Genomic DNA, 24,773 nt, shown 5'->3' with positions numbered 1-24,773 from the left:
GTTCAGTCAACTGCGCTGCTGAAAATACCTTATATAGTCAAATATAGTCGTATTCCTTAAATTGCACTGGTATTGAAAACTGCATTTATGTTCAGCGAAACGCATATAACGATTAACTACACACTGATTTTATCAAGCCTTTATTTTTGTTAACCATGAATGTTTTTCACTTACAGAAAATCAAAACAGGACATTTTGGATTAGAATATTTCACAGACCGATAAAAACATTTTGATGCGGAAATGTTGGCTTAATGAAAGTATGTTTAGTACCTGCTAAAGGTTATTTTCAAATGATTCTTTTAATCTGCCAAACGAGCGTCATGGGTTCGCTTATTTAAATGTATTGTATAAAACTCTATAATAATAATAATAATAATAATTAGAAGAAGAATAAGAAAAAATGGATAAAAAACAGATTAGGAGATTTCACCTCCATATAAAACGAAATAGTAACACTCAATAAGTTTAGTTCGTATAAACAAAATTAAATTAATTGTAATGGTTCTGAAGGACGGTTAAAGCGCGTTCTTGCACCTTATTATGTTTTGCGAATATTATTTATTGTCTGGCTGATCATCCTTTTTTGTTAAATTGATAGTTGTGTGTGATTATATATTATTGTATAAAAACGACTTATCAAAAATTGTTGACCGTATATCTTAGTTATTCCTAAATGTTCTAATCATCCCTTTAGTTGTTTGGGTTTCAGCGGCTAACCTGACACTCACAATATGGCGGACGCACTGACGTATCGTTTCTAATGAGCAACGAAGCCGATGCGTCTTCAACGGTTCAGTTCGTGGTCCTTAACCGCCAGCCGTCGTCTGATTTGGATGGAAGAGAAGCGTTTAACTCTTAAATGGATCGCAGATGTGTCATTCAGCGTCAAAATTCTTTAGGTCATAAACTGCTGACAACCTAAATGAGGGAAATAAAAATCTAAACTTCAAAGATTACGTGCAGGTTAACGCATTGCCTGAAATTAATTGTGTTACGCAGACTAACTGAATCTGTTTGATTATTACAAGCCAGCAGAGTAATGTGGACATCTACTCCATATCGGTCACATTCTTGATGGCCGTGCAACATTCTCCGCCTAATATTGCTATGTTGTTTGAAGTGGAGCGTAAACTCCTCCTAAATGGCGTCTCGCTTGCCTCCCCGAAGGCTAAATGGTGCGGAGCCATGGATAACGTCCAAACGCTTTGCCCTGTTAGATGTGCGCTCGTTTTGTTTATTTTAAAATGCTCAGATAGGCGGGGTTAATGGTGAATCAGACAAACGTCGTTGGCGAGGCCGAAAGAACAAATCGAGGCGACTGTTTGGAAGCGCTTCCTTTTAGTTGTCAACAAGGAATGTGAATGGGTACGGAATAGTAGCTCTTAGCAGTAAATGGTGCTCAATCCGATTGGGAAACACTTTGTTGAACAAATGACCATGTCTGTTCTGTAGTGTCACCTTGGTCAGGTAGGCAGCTGAACTTCCCTTGGTGTTTATCGCAGTGCCTTGTTGGTATGCTAGCGTTAGCTAGTTATTAAGCAGCGACTTAACTTGGTTTAAGTTATGTCGAAAGTAGCCTTCATCATCGATTATTAATACAGTTATGTTTGTGAATTCTGAATAGCAAGCTCAGACAAATGAATACCGATAGTCTCTGTCAATGTCATTCGCCGACTCAGTTCGACCTTTTTTATTGTAAACGATAAAGTGGAATATACGGTGAAGCTCTCAGCCTTTATCCTTTAGCTTGTTAGGTACAGTACCTTGCTAAAGTATTCACACCGCTTGAACTTACTGGCATTCGGTCACTGGCAAACCTCAACATATTTCATTTGGAGTTAATGTAAAACAAGTGTATAATTTTTAAGAGCAAGGAAAAGAGCACATGTTTTTCATTCAAATAAAATCAAAAAACTGTGGCATGCATTTGTGTTTAGTTCTCTTTACTCTGATTCCCCTAAATGAAATTCAGTGCGATCAGTCGCCTTCAGATGTCCCACTGTGTTTATTTTGCTGTACAGGGCCTCAGAGGTTTGTTGGATCACAGCATTAATAAGTTAGCATCGTGAAGGCCAACGATCTCACCAGACAGGTTAGGGAAAAAGTTATAAGAAAGTTCAATGGCAAGACTTGGGTTATTATGCAATATCCCAAGCTTTGAATATCTCACAGAATACTGTTCAATCCATCATCTGGAAACGGAAAGAATGTGCAACAACCCTAAGTCTACCAAGACATGGCCATCAACCTGAACTGACAGCCTGGACACCCATAGTAATTCTTTAGGAGTGGCAGAGATGCACAGCTCGGGTGGAAAAATCTGTCGACAGGACAACTGTTTACCTGTGCACATCTTAAGCCTGGCAAAGAAGAATGGGCAAAAGTTGTGAAAAGGTTCACACCGTATGAATACTTTTGCTAGTCACTATAGCCTTCAATGGGTGGAGATGGTACAGCTGAGAGTTCATTGTAAAATGTGCTTAAATTTATGTTTCACTACATGGAGTTCTTTGTACCTATTAAGGAGTAGGTCATGACCTTTTTAGATACAGTTCAAATTCCAGTAAACAGTGTGGTATGTTTGTTTCATGTGTGTAAACTATAATTTTTTTTCCACTATAAAAGCACCTTTATGTTGACTCACCCAGTATGGTGTCAGTGGTGAAAATAGTGCACTTTGAAATAGCCTTATTATACCCTTTCAGGTCTAAGCACAGGCAACAATGTTTTTCATCCTCTTCTCTTTTGCCTCAGATAAACCTTTTAATTGAAGACAGATGTGGATTGAGTGATACTCCTGTCATCAAGTCTGAGAACATCCATGTGTATAATCTTCTTAAAGTTCGATCCCCGGCCTGCATCCAAAAATGCCTACAGGTAAGGCAAAGATGCTCCATGCTTCGATGTAAAAACGTCCTAAAAGAGTTAAGGAAGCTTAATGTCGTTAATCTGATTTTGAGTAGGAAGACCAGGAAGGGCCGGGCTACCTTTATTAGTTACTCTGGAATAACCAGTCCAATTCCCACTGTGCCCATGCATTTACATTAACTATGAATAAGCTCATAAAATACTCACAAGTAAGGCAGCTAGCTTTATGTTTTAAGGCAGTTCTCAGATCAATGCATAACATAACAGCCTGCCAGTTCTAGAAGCTAAGTAATACAGTGGTTTGTTTGTGTGTAACTCCCAGTCGCTTGGAGTTGGTTGTAGGAGCTTTGACTGATGCTGTTTTAAGGTGCTGTCCAGGAACGTTTCTGAGTTGGGGAAAAAAAATCTACCTGGGTTGCATTTTTGTTACGTAACTATTTATAGAGATTAACTTTAAAATGTCCTCCATGATATTTCTGCAGATGAAATACATGTTGAATCTGAAGAAACTCACTGTGAAATAGCTATGTAAGATTTCAGTGAAAATTGAATTATAGTTAAGGGGAAAATGTCACAACTCAGCTCATGTATCAGCCATCTTACAAAATGCGGATTTTGCAGAACATTTATCCTTATCACTTTTATAATCACAGCTTGGATACAACAGAGTGGGAGACATAAATAGACATATTTTAATAGATTGTGACACAGGAGCTCATTTAACTTAAAACAGCAAAGTATTCCAGCAGGACTTCACAGATTATAAAAAGCAATAAAACATTGTTCAATAAAACATTCTACAAGTTACTGGGCTCAGTCACTCACAGTCATGTTGCAGAAAGGCATTTGAATTTCAACTCCACCAATACATTTAGAGTGAGGTGAGTTAAAAAGACCTGCACTTTGGTTTTCATTTCTGTATCTAACTCTTTAGAAGAATATTTAGGAGCTTTTATCTGCTGCTTTTCTTTAAGCAAAATTAAACACGAAGCCTATACATCACTGCTGGGATAATTTAACCTTGGCAAACAGGAAGTCCATGGGTTGTGGCAAAGCTCTAAAACAGGAAAAAAGAAAAACAGTTGAAAATTAACTGGAAAATGTGCCTGGTCAGCCTGCTCTTGGTTGGGGATCCATGGCCCAGATGGTGTAAGAAGATTGGATGTGGTAGTTTCAAGTATCTCTGCCTCATAACCAGTTAACTTTTTCAAAAAGGGTTTTGTTGAATCCCTTTTTGTGAACTCACTGTCTGTCAGGCTGAAACGCAATAGATGGAGCCTAGCTGCTTTAACAGGAAAAAATCAGTAAAGATAAATAAGAGGCTCTCACAACAGGTGCATCAGAGTGCCCCAGAATTACAACCTGTTGGAGGGTGCTGCTGCTTCTTCCAGAAATAATGAGACAGGATGTTGCTGCCAGTGGTATCAATGCCAGGGGTGGGACACAACAGAGATGGGGCCACCAGGCATTGCCACGCAAAACAACCACCAGAAGGCCCCAGAGTGAGAATCAGCACAATCGCTGAAGGCAGACAATATAAAACAAGTGACTTGGTCCATTTCATTTCAATGACAGGGCTTTTTTGGCTTTATGTCATTTTGGACTTTATCTCTTTCTATTATAACCACTTTTTCTTTTATGATCTAAAAAGAAATGTAGTTTTCTTTTAAGGTTTGCTGAACTACTACAATGAAAATTGTTGGGCTGCAGCTGCTGTGTTAATTTCAGTTAGCCCGTTGCTAGTCTGCAGTGACCCACTGGTCATCTCCACCATCACCTGATGGATTTGAAGCCTGTACGGCTATCGTAGCATTCTGACATTCCGTAGGCTGATAGAAAATATGAACATTTTGGTGATCTTCTGACAGTGTCACGTTGGTACTGATAACATAGTGATCCTAACACTAACTGGTTATTTACTGTACTGTAGTCCGGGCTGATCATGTTGTTGACAGAACTCTGAAGTGATTTAATTAGTTATGTATTTATTTATAAATGTGTTTGTTTCGATACTTGTATGTTTGTTTTGTCTGTTCATTAATTCCTGCGCTGATTAAAATAGTTGTCCAGGTGTTTTTAGACACAGTCCTTTGATACAGCCTGCAAAGCTTTTGTTGCCTGTTTCACTGAACAGGCAGTAACATCTCGTTGTTGGATGCTGCATCCAAAACAGTACCGATTTTTAACGGTTATTAAGAGTTATCACCGCAGATGCCCATCTGTAAAGCAGAAGTAGGTCCTAACCCCTCCTAATTGTTTAGTTCTGGTTTTCCAATCACCTCCAGAACCTAGACATGCAGACTGCTTCTACAAATATTTGGGAAAGAATGGGTCGCTCTCCTGAGCTCAGTGAATTCCAGCTTGGTGCCATGATACAATGCCACCTGTGCAATAAGTCATGTGGTGAAATTTCCTCGTTACTAAATATTCCACAGTCAGCTGTTAGCGGCTGTATAACAAAGTGGAAATGATTGGAATTAGCGGCCACTGGAAGGCCATGTAAAATCCGAGGGTGGTTAGTCGATGTTGAGGCACATAGTCTGCCGAGGTAGGCAACTTTCTGCAAGGTCAATAGATACTGACTTTCAAACTTCATGTGGCCTTCAGACTAGCTCAAGAATAATATAATCATATAAAGAGAGATGGAATGGGTTTCCATGGGTGAGCAGCAGTATCTAAGCCTTACATTGCCAAAAAAGCTCCAAGCATTGAAGGAAGTGCTGTAAAGTAGTCTGCCAATAAACTGTAGAGCAGTGGAGACGTGTTCTCTGGAGGGATGAATCTTGCCTCTCTGTCTGGCAATCTAATGGATGAGTCTGGGTTTGGCACTTTCCATGAGAACAGTCATTTCCTGACTGTGTAAAGTTTGGCTGTTTTTCATGAATTGGACCCGACACCTTGGTTCCAGTTGAAAGAAATCATAATGCTTTCATACCAAGACGTTTTGGACAAATTAATGCTCCCAACATTGTGGAAACAGTTTGGGGAGGTTGTTCCAACATGTGCACCTTTGCAAAAAGCAATGTCCATAACGACATGGATCACTGAGTTTTTTGTGGAAGAACTAACTGACCTGCACAGAGTCCTAACGTCAACCTGATAGAGATCCTTGGGGATGAATTAGAGTGGAGATTGTGAGCCAGGCCATATCATCCAACATCAGTGTCTGACCTCCCAAATGCTCTTGTTTGAATAGCCAAAAACTCCTATAAACACAGTAAGCCTTGTGGAAAGCCTTCCCAGAGGATGTGATGTTTTAATAGCTGCAAAGGGTGGGTCCATTTCAAATTAAACTTTATGGATTAGGAAAGGGATGTGAAGGCAGACGAGCGAATACTTTTGGGAATACAGTGTATGTTTTGGGGGTTTATTTGCTGTGTGATTTGTAAGCGTGTTTTCAGTTAGAGGTTCAGATGAGATTCATTTGACAATAATAATTAAAATGTATTACAACTCACATGTTAAACTGACTTCCTCAACAAAAGCTTTGTTCTGACAGTTATTCATATAAAAAAAAATGTAAGACCTCAGTTTTTATGAAGGCATTGGATTTTTTTCTGCAGTCTCTATGTGCCGTGCCCAGCAGTAAATGGTAACTCTTCTCAGTTGGAAGCGAAGACTGGCGAGCTACAAGCCGTCAGTGTGGGCTGTGGTGCAATACGGAGATCAAGCTTATAATATTCCCCCAGAGGTTAAGGGCGAACACTCTGCCTGGCCATGGTCCTTCTGCAACCCTGACCCTGCCTAAGGGAGGACAGCAGAGCTGTGTAATGAGTACTAACAGGGACCTGGGGAGAGGTGAAATGCATTGTGTCCTGATACATTTATGTTTAGCCTAGTATAGTTTGCAAATAGAAAACTAGAATATTCAGCATTTTTAAAACTAATTTGCAGCTTTATTAGGTGCAATTATTAATCCCTTACCAAACAAAACACCAGTAGTGTTTCTGCAGGAGTTAAATGGCATCCCAATCAGCCTAAATGACTGTCCACATGCTGTTATTTCTCTATCTTAAATTCCAATTTCTGGCTTGTATTGGTATTTTCCTGCTTTTGCAAGTTGGCTCAACAAAACTTATTCCCCAAGCAGCAATGTAATGTGCTTGTGACCTATTTAAAGCCACAGTAGTGCTTTGTTGCATTTATTGAATCCATAAGTAAAGCAATCAAAATATAAATAAGCAATAAACCGATCACAAAAATAGTGGCTCCCTTACATACAGCTGCTGTGAGAGCTGTGTTTAAACAGGTTTCCTCTCTTTGTGGAGCACGTTGTGAACCGATGGTGGACTGCAATTCAAATGATGTATCCTCATTCAGCTTGGTAAAAATACTATAATTGTTGCCAGCCTTGAAAACTGGCAAATACAACCTCACACACCTGTTATTTATTCAACAAAGACTAGGCCAAACAGCAGGAACTGTGTGTAACATTAAATATTCCTTCACTGCCTGCATAAGAGGAATAATCATGTCTTTGGAAGGAACATACGGTATGTTGTAATTTGCTTCCACTCTGTTATGACTGGCAGTTGGTTACTCCGTTACTGGCTTGTCCTTTCTTTCTACCTCAGTCTTTTCCACCATCATTTATTAGGTTCTCATCATACCAACTGTTTGTTCTTGGGGCTTGAATCTTTTCCATCGTCTGCTGCCTCATTAAAGGACTTAGTGCTCTGGTTCTCAAATTTTTTTTCAAAGTTTTCTTGTGTATCATCTTACTAATAGACAACAGGACATGGACTTTTACGTTTCTTGTCTTATGTCATAAAAAACTAATTAAAAACCAGAAATGCACCAATCAGTTGGCAAGAGATCGCCACTGACCATTTTTCTTTTAAACAGATGTGGTTGGTGATAGGTTGGCCAAATACCAAGAATAAAACCCCAGTTTGGACTATCGACACGTCAACCAACAACTTTTACCTTAATATACTTTCTTGAGTGCATTTAAATCAGATAATAGTTAGAAAAACTGTGATAATCTTGGAAGTCCTTCATTTTCAGCTGAACAGTTTTGTGTTATAGTCCTTCAAATAATAAAACAAAATCCACATCTCTCAAAATCAGTATAGGAAGGTCAGATCTTAATGAAAACTGGAAATCTGTATCAGTCAGTAAAAACCTGATTGGTCAGCCCAAGTGTTAATCAAACAAGGCGTTGTTGGGTAGAAGAATAAGGTAGAATTCCTCCACATGACTTCAGAAACACATTCATACTAAAAACAAGTAATACAACATATAGCTGCTAAAGGTAGTTGTATAAGCTTTTTCATAAATAAAAATGATTTTCTATCGTGTTCCTCCATTTTGGCTCAGTATTTGTCAGATCAATACTGAGAATGTAATGCCCTACTACCTCCTTTGTATCTGTTGCAGAAAATTCGCCGGCATTGGCAATTTTTTGACTATATTTTGTAAAGTTTCTTTCAAACATCTTTTATTCAGGAAGGCTGGCGCCCACTCACTTTACTAAACCTGCACCCTACCATTAGGTGACTCTATGTATTTTTTTGTCACTCACCCGGATTTGCCACTGAAATAATGGTTTTTCCCAGTCTACAAATACAAAAATAAATTCTGTGTTATCAGTGAACAACAAATAAACACAACTACAGTTTATTCATAGAATTCATATGCATGCCAGCTTTCCTCAGGGTTTGAGATAAATCACCAGGGGCACACAAACATTGTAAGGCATGTTTCACACGAGCTCACAAGCTCTATTTGTTGGACAAAAAAAATCCTTCTCTGGTTCCCACCATGCCTCTATCATGATACAGCTGGCTGGCTGACACTGTGAATGGAGATGCTTGCCTGGGGTCGTCCCTTTAAGAGCCGATAGCAGATGCTCTGCCCTGAGTAGCATCATTAGAGTTTGCTTTGTTTCCAGTAACAGTGGTGACTCACATAGCGCGGCTGCAAGAAGCTGTCATTAGCCTTTGGTACACCCCTATTAGGATAGTCTGGTCTTGTGTTTTAGCGGCCATCTTGAAAGAGTTATCAGTGGACCACAGCCAAGCTCAACTGTTGATTAAATCAGTGCATTTATTGTCAGTTTAAGCCATTCTGCTTTGCAGAATTGCAATATTTGCCAATAAGATTCTATAAAATGCAAGTTTGTATGTAAATAAATAAAAATAAATGGAAATAGAATTTAGAGGTAAAATGTTCATTTCTGTTGACAAATAAACATTTCATTTGTTTCAAGCTACAGCAGTGCTTTAAGTAACACCTCCGTGAAAGCAAAGTTCTAAGTGCTGCTTTCCTGACAGCCATTTCTAAACAGCAGTGTAACAGGAGCTGGATTTTTGCTATTTTGTGATGAATATGTTGCAATATCCATGTTCAGAGTTGCAAAAATAAACAGGAAAAGCCCTGAAGTCTAAAATGTAAGTGGCAAAATCCTCAGCATTAATTAGGGCTGCCACATGTTTAAAATATTGCAAAGCTGTGATGGTAAACTGTTTATTTGTATTACTGTTCATTTTTATATTTTTAATTCGGTTAAACATGATTGTGTTATGTAGCCTCTGTTATCTTGAGCATGTTGGTGCAGTGTTGAGTTTACAGGATGCAGAGAGATACTTTATCAGCTTGTGTTGCTAATGTTGGTTAGCCTGGTCATTGAGCATAACATGGAACCAAGCCAACGAGTTTTTTTCAGTTCACGGGTAGAATTCATCATATTTCTATTCAAAATGTCATAATAGTTCATGGGCCTTTGGAAGAAAACCCATCCCACAGCATCACTGATCCTCCTAACAATGAACATAAGATACTTTTTAATGTATTTACATTTTTGTTTCACACCAAATTTACTTGTAGGGTTTGTTGCTAAAAAGCTCAGTCTGACTCTCGCCTGACCAACACACAGTTCCAGTTAAAGTCCAAACATATTTCAGCAAACTCCACATGTTTACATTTGTGATGGTAGGACAGAAAACGCTTTCTTTCTGGTCTTACCTCCAAACAACCGGTTGACATGTACATAGTGTTTAATGGTTGTCATGGAGACTTGGTGACTGTGCTGCAGTTTTACAACAGTGAGCTATTTTACCTGGTCACAACATAAATATGGGTCCCTGTCAAGTCTAGTGGTATTTGCCTCTGTGTCACGGTGTATTTATACCCCAGGGAAACAGCAAGTCATGGATAATTGATTTGAAGTTCAAATGAGCTCTGATTAAATTAGGAAAGCAAAGTATACATTTAAAAAAAGGCTTCAGTTACATTTATTTTGAGGAAACTGTAAAACTAATAATTTCCCCAGTGATTTTGTTAAAACCAGTCGTTTCTTAAAATGGGATTTTTTTTCTGCACTGAAATAATATAGGGTTAGGGTCATATTAAAGTTAATGTTTCTCTTTAAAAAGGAAAATGAGGCTGTTGCATTAAAAGATGAGTTCATTAAAAGCCTTTTTATAAATCTTCACAGTAGTGCTAATAAAAGTTGCCGGTACTGTAGACCTGCTGTGGTGTTCTGTTTCACTGTGAATGTACTTTACTTATGGTGACAGGCTAGCAGGGTGTAACGGCTGTAGCAGCAGATACATAGTCTCTCTTTTTAATGGCATAAACATAATGGCATCATTACTCACTGTGTCAGTCTGAATGATAACGGGGTCAAAGTTCAGCACTTAGCCTAACCTGCCTGCACACTCTGCCAATCCCACTGAAGGAGATTCGTTGTAGACCAGTTTTCTGTTCCGGCTGTTAACATTAGCTTTCAGCAGTAAATATTTGTGTTGAAGTCATGGAACGCCATTAAAATCCAATAGAGAATGGGCACATCCGTAGTGGTCATTTACATCAGGGGAGCTTCAAGTGAAGTATAGGTTCGTTTATTTTGGCGTTCAATTTTAGATCACTTTTACCTCTTTAATGTCATGTTTCTCTATTACAATAACAAGCTCTCTCTCTCTGCTGAGTCTTTGAAATTTACAATTCTCTAAAAATCATACTGGCTGTGTTTGTAACCTTAACCTAAAAACATTGGAGTTTTGTTGATTGATTCTTTTAACAAGAGTTCTTGCCAATAAATATTGCTGTTGGAAGTCCTATTTATTTCACCTTAAATAGTGTCACATAAATGCATTTGTGGGTTGAGCAGCAGGAAATCTCAGTGAAAAAAAAGATAAGTTGAGATTCTGCAACCAGTGGCAGATCTCATATTTCCCCTCTTAGAGACCAAACTCTGACCTCTAACCCCATTAAGCGCTTGTGGAGTCACCTCAGGTGTGTCGTTTGTGCCACAGTGACCAACACAACCACGTTGACTGACTTGTGATGCTTTTTGAGGACTGGGATGCCATCCCATAGCAGTGTGTAACCAAGATGGGGAGGAGGTGCCAAGCTTATGTGGCTGTGTAGAGTTCTCCCACACACTAAGAGAATAAACTGCTAATGTCTTGTTTCTCTGAACATTAATCATTCAGTCCTATAATACACTTAACAAGAGTCAGTACAGAATAAGCTTTGGTAGAGAGGATCTAGGAAGTTTCTCATGGGTGCAACTTAAATAGCCTGCATCTAAGTCCATAAATGGATTCTCCCTACAAATGTGTCACCATTTAAAGGGAAATCAACAGATTATGCAACGGTAGTAGAAGCATTGTTACAATAAAGGACACATTTTTTGCTTCACTTGATATTTAAGATAAATTCGGTATTAAAAACACAGAACATGTCCGCCTCCTGAGCCACCCAGTGCCTTCTGATTAATAATGTTGAAATCTGTGACTTATTTCAGTGCATTTAAAAAACCCTCACCTGTCACCAGAAGGCTCAGTAGCTTTGTGCTCATTGACCAAATCTAACAAAATACCTTCTGTGACTGCTCTGTCATTCTCCTCAGGCTAATTTTGGCTGCAAATAGAGATGAGTTTTACAACAGACCATCCAAAGCTGCAGACTTCTGGGGGACCAACAGTGAGATCCTCAGTGGTGAGTTGGTATATTAGAGACCGGCTGCTATGTAATATCCAAGTTACAGAATATTTACAGCCTTTAATCACTGTCTGACTGCCTTTACATTCTTCACCTAATGGCTTTCAATAGTCAAGGAACAATTTGTCTTTTACTTCACAATATAGTTTTCCTCTCATTTTCCATAGAACAGCACCACCCACCTTAAGGTAAACTACATTCAATTTGCAGGTGCCCAATGGACATTTTAACCAAACAGAGTAAATCAATCATTTGCTGTTTTTTTTTAAACAATTTATTTCTGTTTTCTTCCTGTGTGAGAAGGAAACACAGAAATAACCTCGTTGGTTATCAATCTACTCTCACCGCTTTAATAGAGGGGTCAGGACTCCACCAGCGGGTCCGTAATTGATGGCTGTTTTTATGCGATGTGACGGGAATAAATGGCCCTGCCTTATCTGTAGTGTTGGCGTGAGGGGAGGGGGGGCAGCAGCAGGACCCTGAAGGAGACAAACCATGAAGGGAAGTAAGCCACAGCTCCCAGTGGGATCTGTGCAGCTATCTACCCCCCAAGAGGAATGGGACCATTTAGCTCTCAGTGGAGAGGACCTGTCTTAATTGATCACCAGGAAGCACTGCAGACATACTCACCTTTAATAGGACAATGTGAAGAAGAGAAGGAGAAGAGTAATCCAGAAAGGAAGAAGCTAATTGATTTATGGGCTGACTCGGTTTCATTTAAGGGGATGCAACATGTTAAAGTAGTCCTTGCTATATAAAAATCCTGGTAATACTGAAAAATATTTCAGTATTATCTGGTTAACAGGACCAAGTTTTTGCTATTTCTTGGCCCATGTTACACATACAATCATAAAGGATGTAAGGTATAATTAAAATGATTTAAAAAGTGTATTTTAAACTGGATAAGCTTTACTTCATTATGAAGTCATTAATTGAGATGTTTATTAAAATAACACCAAAGATTTAAGGTCTTTATTTTAATAAAAGGTGTCTGTTAAAGTTTATAACATGTCAGTTTTTGTCAGATTCTTGTCAGATTCTTTTTAGGACCAGTCTGCTCTTAACAGATATCTGAGGTCTTCACAGAAGTTATTAATGCTGAAATTAAACTTCACCTCGCCCCTTAGTACACAGAGTCCACTATTTACAGATTTACGGATTAGGTGACTTTTGAAAGCAAATGATTGCACCAAATTATATGTAGAGGAATCAAATTAAAGGGAGCTGGATTGGAATGCAACCCATACTTGTCAGATTTTCCTTACACTTCGCATGGAATTATGTTAACCACATAAAATTCCAGTAAAATATAATCAGGTTTGTGTTTGTAATGTGGCAAAATGTGAAATAATTGAAGGAATACGAACACCTTTCCAGGGCTCTGTAGATTAAACAGTCCACTAATTCCTCCTACCAGGTCTGGACCTAGAGTATGGTAAAGAAGGTGGATCATGGCTAGGAATTAGCAAGAGGGGCAAGCTGGCTGCCATCACAAACTACATGGAAGGACATCCTAACTCTAATGCACAAGGAAGAGGTAAGCCTGCGTTGGCGTAGTCTCCGCAGTGAGTATATGTACTGATTACATGCTGGCCCAAAACTCCTATTAACCGTCCTGCATGTCTGTGATGTTAGTTGTTAATCAACCTGTTCAGAATCAATGCGTTTGTTGTTTGGTTCTTTTAGGGAGGCTTTTGTCCTAGTCCTTGATTAAAATACTGACGTGAATATGCTAATACCTCGCTAGCACTTAAAATAACACACTAAATCTTTATCAGTGTTTACATGGTTTAAATTAATGTTGTGTTAACTGGTTTAACTTACTCACCAATGATGTTCAGGAGGCTGCTGTGTCTGGTTTTCCTGACAGCAACAGATATTTTGTGCCAACGGTAGCTGCTGCAGCTCGGCCTTAATACGCTGCTCCAACACGGGTCAACGAGGCTAAGAAACCTATTGTGTTTTGATATGACATCAATTGAAACGTGCATTACGTCTGACTCAAACAGTTACACCCTTCAATGAACTTCTCGCTGTTACTGATGTTACTGATGATGTTTCATTTCGGAGTGGTTAGGTGACGTGCTAGGCTAATGTTAGCATGTTTACTGTCTGTTTTGAAATGACTCGTAACATTTGCCAATTTGGTATCAGTCTGTGTGTGGATAAAACCTACAGCTAGCCCTTTGCTTTTATTGTAAAAAATTAATAACTAGTATTTCAGATTCCTTCCCCCCCGACTGTTGGGGATGAGCACAGAGCAGCGACACAGATCGTGAGCTGCAGCAGTCATTGTAGTCTCCCCTTTACAGTACATTTCGTCATGAGAGAGCTTAGATTGTTAGGAAAAATTATCCAATGAAATTTGCATGGCCTGTAGTACAGTTTCACAAATGTTCCCCTTAAAAATAGGCCATGATTTTTAAAATGCGGCTTGTACATCTCACTGGGGGTTATGGCTAGCATAAAATCCACACAATATACCAACAACAGAAGCCTGGAGTTGAGTTTCCTCTGATACCCATCGTGTAATAATGCCCCAATCACGACCCTGAGCTGAGGCCTGGTACTGGATCAGGACCTCCCTAGTGTATGCATCTATTGTTAACAATTCAGCTTGGTTTATTTAGTGTGAATTTAAAGAATAATTTTGTTTGAAGTAACTTTTGCTGATCTGCAGGGTTTCTTGTATCTAACTACCTTATGGATAAGGATGTAGACAGCTTCTCCTACCTGAAGAAGATCTCTGCAGAAGGCCACCTGTACAACGGCTTCAATCTCATTACAGCTGAGTTCAAGTGAGTGAAAGGTGGGCTGACATAAGCCTTTATTTTCTCTCCACTGACACAGGTGAGTCAGGTCTACGTGGAAGCATATTTATAGTTGGAAAAGGAACAATTACCTTTCTGTATGTAATTTCATAAGGTAAAATATATCTCCATAGTGGTAAAAAATTGGGACTCTTCAAATGCTTTGGATATTTAGTAAATAAACACTAGTGTTAAAATAGCTTAAGCTTTTTGTCTTTTGTTGAAATGTGTGGCCACTGTGTAAAAGTGAATCACAAAACAGCTTCTTAATATGTGCCGTTTTAAGCACAAAGAATAACTAAAATATGTTGAGCCGGGACAAGTAATACCTGGACACATTTCTAGCTATTAAACAAAGAATATCTAGACAACATTAAAATTATTGGCCTGTTTTATTCGTCTTCAGCAGCCTACAGTTAGTGAACCTAGTGAGCTGCTTGGGAGAGAGAAATCCAAGTGGGTTCAGTGGAAGCTAAGATAGTAGTACGGCTAGAGGTCCCTGAAGGCAACTGACAAGGAAAACAAGTATCACTGTCTGCCAGTGAAAGGTTGGAAGATGCGTTCAAACACACTAAAATGACTTCCTGCAGGGTGAGAAAGGTGTGAGGGGGGTAGTTTTTCACTGAGGAGTTTGGAGTCAGAAGGTTTGTATCCTAGTAACATGGCCTCTAGCGGGGTCTGAAACTAGCCTGTGCTTCTCTTTCATTACATTGTTTGATCAACATATCTACAAATCCACCAAGCAGATCTTTGTCCGGTAGCCAAACAGCAGCAGCTCCAACACAACAAAAAGCACCCCCAATCAGGTGGTTTCATGTTTTCTGTACATACCCTTTTCATATCTGTACCAGTTGGAGCTGTGTGAAGGAATTTCAGCACCAACTCACTCTAAAGACGGGAAACTGTTTCTCATCTGTTTTGCCTGCTCTGTCTAGTTTTTAGTATAAAGCAAATATATAAAATACTGGTCCACCTCTGATGGCAGCTGATTTCACTGCAGATAAAGAGGAAACACAGGGAAGGAAAGAAAGGCTTCATCTTTTAGAGAACCACCAACATTAGCGATTTATTTCTTTTCCGCTGCAGTGCTAAAGAAATATTGTGTTTCTTCCCCAATCAATAACACCTCGAGTGGCTAGAGACTGACTCTACTTTATAATTGTAATTAGAGGGTTCTTTTATTCATTTGTCAGAGGCGACATTATTTCAAATGCAGCTGGAGTTTAGGTCAAGGTCAGCCTTCTTTTGTAATGGATGTTTTGTCTCTGCTGATTTGTCTAGAATTTGTTTTGGCACTTTGATTTAAAAGGATAAAGGCTTTCCAATTAATTTAGAAAAAATGTCTATTTATTTGGCTTGAAAAAAATTGGGACTTCTTCTTAATTATGCTTTAAATAATAATTTCTAACCATAGCCCCTTTTCCACCGAAAGCTCCAGTTTAACCCGGGTAATAGGAGTCCCAGGGAATCTCGTACTTTCTGTTTCCATTACTACGGACCGTTTATTTAAATCAGCCTTGTGACGAATGGGAAAGTTGTGAAGAAAACTGCAATTCACCTTCAGACCAGTAGATGGCATTACTCTTTATTTGGTTTAAAAGATTATTAGCTAATTAATAATTATTTTGTTTCAGCTGATAAATAATAGATGATGACCAGCTTTAGAGTTCTCCATAATGTTCTTCATTTTATGAAGAATCCGTCTTTCCACAATGATCTCCAGAGGTTCCAGAGGAGTCCCCAGAACAGAGCCAGCCTTTTTTATCAGCTTGTTGAGCTTTTAAAAGTCCCTGGCTCAGATGCTGCTTCCCCAGCAGATGATTGCAGAAGAGATCACACTTTCCACAATGGACGTATAGAAGATATGCAGCATCTTGCTGCAAACACCAAAGGACCTAAGCTTCCTCAAGAAGTACAGTCTGCTCTGTCCCTTCTTGTAGATGGCTTCACAGTTGCATCTCCACTCTAGTCTGTTGTCCAGGTGAACACCGAGGTATTTATACTCCTCCACCACCTCCACCTCTTCTCCCATGATGGAAATAGTGTTTGACCTATTCTTGTTTCTCTTAAAATCTACAATCATCTCCTTTATTTTAGTCACGTTCAAAATGAGATGATTATTTCCACACCATGCCACAAAGCGGTCCACCACCTTCCTGTACTCAGCTTCTTGTCCATCTCTGATCCACCCCACGACTGCAGAATCATCCAAGTATTTCTGCAGGTGACAGGAGTCTGTCTTGTACTGGAAGTCTGAGGAGTACAGAGTGAAGAGGAATGGCGAGAGTACAGACGTATGCATGTACATATATCGTATATAAATGGAAAATTTTAAGTGCTCTGATCATCAGCACTGCATTAAAGCATTTGTCTTACTGAACTGTGGTGCAACAGTTTATGATTAATGCCAACAATGACTTATAATGTTACAAATATCTGGCAAAAATATTCAGTTTTATTTTCTGGTACTCGTGGTTATTCACCACATATCTACTAAACGCTTTATATTCAGTTTCTTTCGCCACAAACAGATAACAGGTACCGGGAAATCCCAGAATGCCGAGATCAGGCAGCGGTCATTGGGGAAGTCCCAGTCCAACTGCCCAGTTAGCTCAGCATCCTGACCAGCCTGTAAGCAGAGCTCTTCTGCTCCGAAAACACCGAAAAACATTTGAAATGGGCTCATTCTTGATGAACTGACTGCACAGATGAAGTTTTGAGGTCTCATTTCTTGCTTAAAAACATCTTAAAACTACTTTTTGTGACAAAGTAATGGTATAAAAAGGATTGTTTTCTATACTAACCTCCACCATTACTGAAGCTGCTGGTGCCAAGCCTCGCTACGCACAGCTCCGCCCGTTTAGTAAAGCCCAGGGAAAGCTGAAAAGACCATCTCCAGAGTAGGACCATTTACCCATAAAAGTAAAGCCCTGGGAAAGTGAAATTACCCAGGTAAATTTGTATTGAAACCCGACCTGGGCTTTTCATAGCCTGGGGCTTTCTACAAGCAATGGAAAATGGGCTCATGTTTGATTGAGTTGTGATTCATTTTATCAGCGGCCACCTTATAGTTCCCAGGGTTTTAGCCATCCTGCCAAGAAGCTAAAACCATGAAAATGGAAGGAAAATGAAATAAATGTAAAGAAATCAGTCCTGGTTTGATATTTTAATCCTCCATTTCCAATATTGCTGATAACTTTGGATTTGGAGCCAATGTTAGGGGTGTTCGTTGCTATAAAGTAAAAGTCTTAAGACCTATCTGCTGAACTTGATACTTCTTCTAAAGTTTATCTACTAAGAAATTCCTCACTTAATCTGCTTCCAGCTTGAGTGCAGCTGGTTTTAAAATTATTACTCCAGAAATTAGCTGAACCTAATTGCCTAATAGCATGCGTTGTGATTCTTGGCAGAAACCTACTCGAACCACTGTGGTGCTGCCAACAATACATATTCCAAAGAATCAGGGCTGGATGAACTCTAACCGTTTTAAAGGAACCTCTACAATGAGTTTTGTTATTTTAATCTCTTTTTCTTCTTCCTTGTGAAAAGCGTACAACAATAGAGATTCTCTTTTAAAGAACAAAGCATTGCTTTGTCCTGAATAAAACTAGTCATGGATCACAGTATATTTCAGCATTAACTGAGTGATTTCAAATAAGAAGAAATTAAGGAAAACAAGTTTCTAATGAATTTGAAGAAAAGAACATTTCATTTGAAGAAAAGAACATTTCATGTGTAGAAAATAAAAGAAAATAACTTAAAAGCCTCTGCTGAGCTCATTATTTCATGATGAAAAATATAAGTGGGCCTTTAAACTACCTATTTATTTTTCCTTAAAAAGGATTTTTTAATCCAATGTATTTTTTAGATATTCTTATTGATAAGGTCCCACATAACACAAGCAGAAGCACTGAGGGAAATGTGGTTGGTTTTGGGAGAATGCCATGGCCAACTGTTGCATTTTATAAAGTTTTGACTTCATGGTTTTTTTGATATGGCAACAAGTTCCAAACATTACATATAATAACATTATTACAGAATATGAAAAGCCTAGCTGAATTACAGCAGTAGACTAAGTTAAGGTGGATCTACGGTGCTTTGCAACAATATTCCTCAACCCCAGAAATGTTTCCACATTTTGTCTGGTTACAGCCACAAGCCTCAAAGTGTTTTGTTGGGATTTTATTTGATACGTCAACACAATGAAGTACATAATTGTGAAGTGAAAAGAAAAGCATAAATAGTTTTTCAATTGTTATTATAAATAAAAATCAGAAAAGTGTGGCATGCATTTCTATTCACCCACTTGACTCAATACTTTGTATCATCTTTCACTGCAATTACAGCTGTAATTCTTTTGGATCACTATTTACACATCTAGAGACTGGTATATTTACTGATTTGTCTTTGCCTAAGAACATCAGATGAGATGGAGAGTATCTTTGAACGTAATTTTTCAAGTTTAGTTACTGATTCTCAGTTAGATTTCTGTTTGGACTGGGTCATTCTAACAAGAATATGCTTTGATCAAAATTATTACGTTGTAGCTCTGAATGCGTGTTTAGGGGCAATGCCCTGCTAAAAGGTGAATTTTGGCTCTAGTTCTAACTCTTTTGCAGCCTATTTCAGGCTTTTCTTCCAGAATTGCCCTGTATCCATCAATTTTCCCATTAGCTCTGACAAGATTCCCTGTCTGTGCTGAAGAAAAGCATCAACTCAGCATGCTGCAGCCAACACCATGTGTTAAAGGGGGATGCTATGTTTCCTTTCCCTGGCTTTTATTGTATATCTGTATTTGTGGGTGTACCTGCTGATGTCAGGTGATGAGTGCATGTTGTTCTTGCCTAAAAGCGTAACCATCATTGCCTTTGCTGAAAGCTCATCCAAGTACCACAGCTGGCGATTGGGAAATTGCTCTACAGTCCCAGCATAGAGGGCTCTTCATTAGAGCAGCTCCCAGCCAGCATACTCATTACCTCTCTGCCTGACATCTTTAAAAAAAAATGCTCTTTGCTCTTTACTCTCTCTCTTTCTGTGTCCAGTGGTCCTGATCCCCTGCTGCTTCCTCATCCTTGCCTAAATCAACCCACAACCCTGTTGATGGGACCCTCAATATTCCAGCCAATTTCACATTGCAGCAATGGCTTCTCTCTCCACCAACCCTCCACCTGCTTCCTCCATGGTCAATTTGATCCACATCACAGACATGAGGGGTCTTTAGTTCAGGTCACAATACCAAGAACAAAAGTAATATTTCATGCTTTGTGCTTGGTTACTGTAGAACTGATGACAAATAAAACCCTCACCAACTCTTTTATTTTCCTTCAGATGACACTTCCATCTGTTTTTTTATTCAATGGCTATCATCAGTGCTTGGTAGGAGCCGTGTCTGTTATCCCTCGTGTCAACGCCATCTATTGCTGCTATGTTCACTGTCACCATAGGAACACAGACAGTGTTGTTGTTGTTTATTTATGATGTTTAGCTGGCTTTGGGTACAAGAAACAATATTAAGGATGTGGAATTGCTGTTGTCTGAAGGATTTTGCAATGTCAGTTGGCAGCTTAGAGGATTGCTGTCTGTCTGGGGTTTTCTTTGACACATATAACATGTTCTGCTAAAAAGTGTTAGATATGCTTTTGTAAGGCTATCCTTGTATATTTTATTCAGAGTGGTGTGGTTTTGCTTATATTAAAGCTTATGGCTGGGTGCTGGTCATTAATTCCTTTCTCAGTTACATACTTTTACAGTTTTGGCCTTTTTTTGTACCCAAGTTATTTTGGGTACAAACAGGAACTGCGTCAGTTCGCACCCACCTTGAGGACATTTTGTATCTGTTGATGATTTTAAGTAATCCATCCATACTCTTTTGTAAGGGAACGTTCATTTAATATATTCATTTGTTTCTATAGGGACAAGCGTTCAGGATGAACACACACTCTACCCAGTCACAACAGTGGCAAATGGCTAAGACTAAGCCAGAACTGCCATTCAAAACTACCAAAATTCTGCCACTATTTGGACGCATGTCAAAATGCTCAAGCTTTGATCACCATTGTTATTCTGATGGCAAAATCAGATGTTCCAAAAAACTCTGGCACTGGAATAACCTACTTTATATCAGCCATGGCGTGATTGTGTACGTCTCACTTTTCTCCACATAATCAGCCTGTGTTTTACTTGTTAGGGTTCAAACACACTGCAGCAATGTAGCTGTTAAAACACTATTTACAGTACATTGTCTGTTATGCCACTCAAACTGTATGGGTTCATCTGCAGTTAGTGTGTCCACAAGATGTTGTTCTGCCTTTAAAGCTGCCCCCCTGCACTCTGCTGTGCTACAGCCCTTCCTTCACCGCTCTTTCCCCACAGCTTAGCCTGCCATGAACATGCAGGCTAGTAAGCAGGGTCACCGATGACGGCGGATAAACAGTTATGACACATTCACTAATAGGGACGAAACATCAACAATATGCTTAAGATTGTCAATGGCCTGTCCATACTTTGACTACAAACTTGGTCCCCATTAATTAGCACAGCACCTTCAGCACAGACATTAGCACAACTGCAGCACACAAGCAATCTGTGAGCAGCGCATACACAAACGTGATTGACACTGCTAGGACATTCCTCCTAGCTCCGATTGGTTGTTTCTGACCGGGAGCAGTGTATTTCTGCAAAAGGCAGTAGGACCACTGGGAGAAGCCACAGGAGCTTGATTGTTTTTTTCACAGATCAGCTGTATAATATTCTACTGTCAGGACATAGTGACCCTTTTAACAAAAATGTAAAAAATACATTTTTACTAAAGTTACCTACTGCAGCGTTAAGAAGGTACTTCAAGCTAATGCCAAACATGTAGTGGATATAAAGGAAGATGCCACCTGTAATCAAATCTTCTCTCCTTCATTTGGCTCATACATGGAGAAAAAGAACTGCTGCTATAGCCAATTGTTGTTGATGACCATACAGAGGACCTGTTTGGAGAAATGTTTATTGAGTTAATGCAATCTGTGGACATCGGATGTTTTGTATAGGCAAAGAACATAAGTGATTTTTTAAATTATTTATTTATTTATTTTTAAAAAACAATGAATTTTGATTTGTTTATGTTTTATAATTAGACTATGTATAGCTATAGGTATGCATAGGTTTAATGTATGACATTTTCCCTTTTACAATCACAAGCCTGGCAGCATGCTCTGTCCTTGCGTTGCCAGCTCTTCATGAAATAGTACCCTGGTTAGATGTTGAAGCAGTGTTGCAACATATTTCAGATTGACTGATGCCACAGCTATGGCTGTCATAAAACTGACATCAAAAAGTTCACTGGCCTTCTACTTCAAAAGATTTGGTCATAATTTATGATTTTCCCTGCTGTACTAAATCTGTGACAGATGCCCTTGATGTAGGATAGATTTTTCAAAATGAATTAATTCACTGCAATGAGCCAGTTCGAAAGGAGACGTACACTTTAGCTAAATGCTGTTTGCAGCATTGAATCAAACATTTTTCCCAGTAGTATGCCACAATGTTTAATCCTGCAGTTATTGTATCTTCAGTTTTTTCCAATTTGAATTGTTTACTAAAGTGATACAAGCTTATTAATTCCAATTATTTAGAGTATAGTGTAACATACGTATTATGTTCTGCTGTTTTCACCCTATAGAGTCATCTTTGCTGTACTTTTTTATTTTATTAGCATACATGTATTATCACTCTTGCCACAGCATTCTCACCTGCACATAAATACATAAAATTTTCTAAATGCAATGTTTAATTTTCTATGATGCTTTGTCCCATCTAGAGTCAAACAAGACACTGTGTGTTACTATGGAAACAGAGGCAGCTCTGAACCAATCCGTCTGAATCCAGGTCTGTGTTTTTATTATGATTGCTGTAGAAACCATTCATTCTCCCATCCACCTCTCCTCCTGGCCACTGACCCGTCCATGTTTGCATGACATTTCTCTTTGTATTGCTCTCAGATTGTGTTATTTGTTCAGGTACATGCCAAAAGGACACCAGCAGACTAGTGGTAAACATTGTGTAGACTTCTCTGTATTGTACATGTGTCTCTTCAGCAGGAATCTATGGCTTAAGTAATTCCCTCCTGGATACCCCGTGGAAGAAGCTGCTGAAAGGCAAGCAGCTCTTCACTAGTATCGTCAATGACCAGTCACTGTCCTGCGATGGACTAGTCCAAGAGCTGCTCAACGTCCTTAATAATGAGGAGCTGTGAGTGATTAACGCACACACACAGCATGATACAAAACACACTGCGATGGGATTTATCAACCTGCACACACTTAAGAGTGTAAAAGAAAACTTTTTTTTAATAAGTGTTCAACTTATTAAGTAATCTAGGTTAAATATGTAGTGCAAATATTTGGGTCTGGAAATTTAGAGATTTTTTCCCTTCGTAGGAACACACCTGACCCTATTCAAGAGAAGCAGGGTGACGGTTACAGCAAGTCCTTGATCCAGGCTCTGTCAGCCGTATGTGTCCGCTCTCCTCATTATGGCACAAGGTCAGTGTCTCCCACCCTTGACAAATCTTTTCTATCTTTCACCCTCTGTTTGTTCCCACCTGCTGTGCCAGGAAGGATACCTAGGCTGCAGGGAACAGACAATTATTGAGACTTGGAAGTCCCCAGAGGTGTCCACAGTGCGGCCCAGGGGTCATTTGTGGCCACCAAAATAATTTTGTGGGGCTCACGCTTGCAGTTCAAGAACAGTACAAATTTGATGCACCATCACAGGCAGTTACAAAGTTGCAGCCAATTTTTCAAGAAGGACTGACCCATGTAGTGTTATTGTTGCTCAGAAAAGCTAATAACAATTGATCCAAAGTGTTCAAAAATGATATGCCTTTCCTTTGATAAGGTGAACCTGTGAGACTTTTTATTCATCAGATTTAACGTGAATTACAGATCCATTTTCTACAAAAGCCTGCCTACTTTGTTTTATAAACATATTCCATGTTACGTTTATTCTTAAAGATGTAAAGGTAAAAAAAAATTACAATGAAATTCATGTTTTTTTAGCTTCAGGTTTGCCGAGTTTTAGCCAACTTGGTGGACACCCCTTGCCCTACTGTAATCACTCCTTCACAGTAAGAAAATGAATAGGTACAGTCTGTGGATTAGCAGATACAGACTCTAATGTAGCCAAGAGGTTGGGGTTTTTAAAAATCATTTTTTCTTTGTGTTGGTCAATCATATAAAATCTCCATAAATTACATTAAAGGTTATAGTTGTGATGTGACAAAATGTGGAAAGATTTAAGGGTTAAGAATACCTTATGTTAAGCACCATATGTTTTTATTCTTCATAAAAAACAGTGAGCTACTGTTTGACCCTGGCTGATCACTATTGGATGACTTGTTCTTTAAGAGTTACCATTGTTATTTTTTCCTTTCTCTTCCCATTCAGGACCAACACGATAATCCTGATAGATGCAGAAGGGAACGTCACCTTCACAGAGCGCACAATGCTCGACTTTGACACGAGCAAATGGAGCACCAATTCTTTTCAGTTCAACCTCCAGGCATGAAGACATAGTGAGAGGAGACCCACTCTGTGCCTTTCTGCAACACCTGCCCTTCCATCCCTCCGTCGGCCACTCTGCTGCAGCTGCCCTTCCCTTTTTCAGTGCAATGAGCAGGAAAACTTGTCTGCACATTTTCTTCAGCTAGACGCTAGCTGCTTCATTTACATCAGCAACATGAATTATCTGTCCTTGATTTGATTTGAAATGTTTTTTTAAGTGTGCTAATTTAAATAAATTGCCAAAGGACAATTACATTTTTATGAATAAAAATGTTCTATTTTCATGTCACAGAACAAACTTGTTGGGATTCTCAAGAATGTCTTATTTATTGTTATATTATGGTTACCACAAAATCCTTGTGATTCATTCTAATGTTGGAGTCAGACTGTTTAACATTAAATCTATATTACTGTCAAAAAATACATTTTCTTTCAGTTTTTAGACTTGATCTTTAAAAGTCACATTATCTAAGTTTGAGGGCAGAACTACTTTGATATTGCTGATTACAGATGACGTTAACTCGCTCCATGTTTGATTACTTTGACAACCACTAGGGTCTTTCAGTGGTGTCACACAATCCTGAAACGACAGT

General features: G+C 39.0%; 1 protein-coding gene across 4 annotated transcripts; it reads left to right on the top strand.

The window, feature by feature from the left end:
- Positions 1–1,219: 1,219 nt before the first annotated feature.
- Positions 1,220–24,603, top strand: tango2 (transport and golgi organization 2 homolog (Drosophila)). Of its 4 annotated transcripts, none has more exons than XM_047380242.1 (9): positions 1,220–1,367; positions 2,757–2,879; positions 11,728–11,816; positions 13,237–13,356; positions 14,500–14,617; positions 22,437–22,504; positions 22,714–22,867; positions 23,056–23,160; positions 24,064–24,603. In XM_047380242.1, exons 2-9 carry the CDS (start codon positions 2,824–2,826, stop codon positions 24,182–24,184), a joined length of 831 nt encoding a protein of 276 aa, XP_047236198.1. In that variant the 5' UTR covers positions 1,220–1,367; positions 2,757–2,823; the 3' UTR covers positions 24,185–24,603. The 4 variants fall into 4 exon arrangements, with proteins under 4 accessions (XP_047236198.1, XP_047236200.1, XP_047236199.1 ...); XM_047380243.1 differs by having other exon boundaries at positions 1,283–1,469; positions 22,717–22,867; XM_047380241.1 differs by having other exon boundaries at positions 1,283–1,469.
- Positions 24,604–24,773: the final 170 nt, after the last annotated feature.

The sequence above is a fragment of the Girardinichthys multiradiatus genome, chromosome 12 (assembly GCF_021462225.1).
Source record: "Girardinichthys multiradiatus isolate DD_20200921_A chromosome 12, DD_fGirMul_XY1, whole genome shotgun sequence".
Lineage (NCBI taxonomy): Eukaryota > Metazoa > Chordata > Actinopteri > Cyprinodontiformes > Goodeidae > Girardinichthys > Girardinichthys multiradiatus.
The sequence above is the reverse complement of the archived record's forward strand: the minus strand, read 5'-3'. Positions and strand labels throughout refer to the sequence as shown.

Excerpts from the sequence above, each read along its gene's own strand:
- tango2 (XM_047380242.1), top strand. The coding sequence starts at position 2,824 with ATGTGTATAATCTTCTTAAAGTTCGATCCCCGGCCTGCATCCAAAAAT. Across the intron at positions 13,357-14,499 it reads CTCTAATGCACAAGGAAGAG|GGTTTCTTGTATCTAACTAC; the intron begins GTAAGCCTGCGT and ends GCTGATCTGCAG. Across the intron at positions 22,505-22,713 it reads ACCAATCCGTCTGAATCCAG|CAGGAATCTATGGCTTAAGT; the intron begins GTCTGTGTTTTT and ends GTGTCTCTTCAG.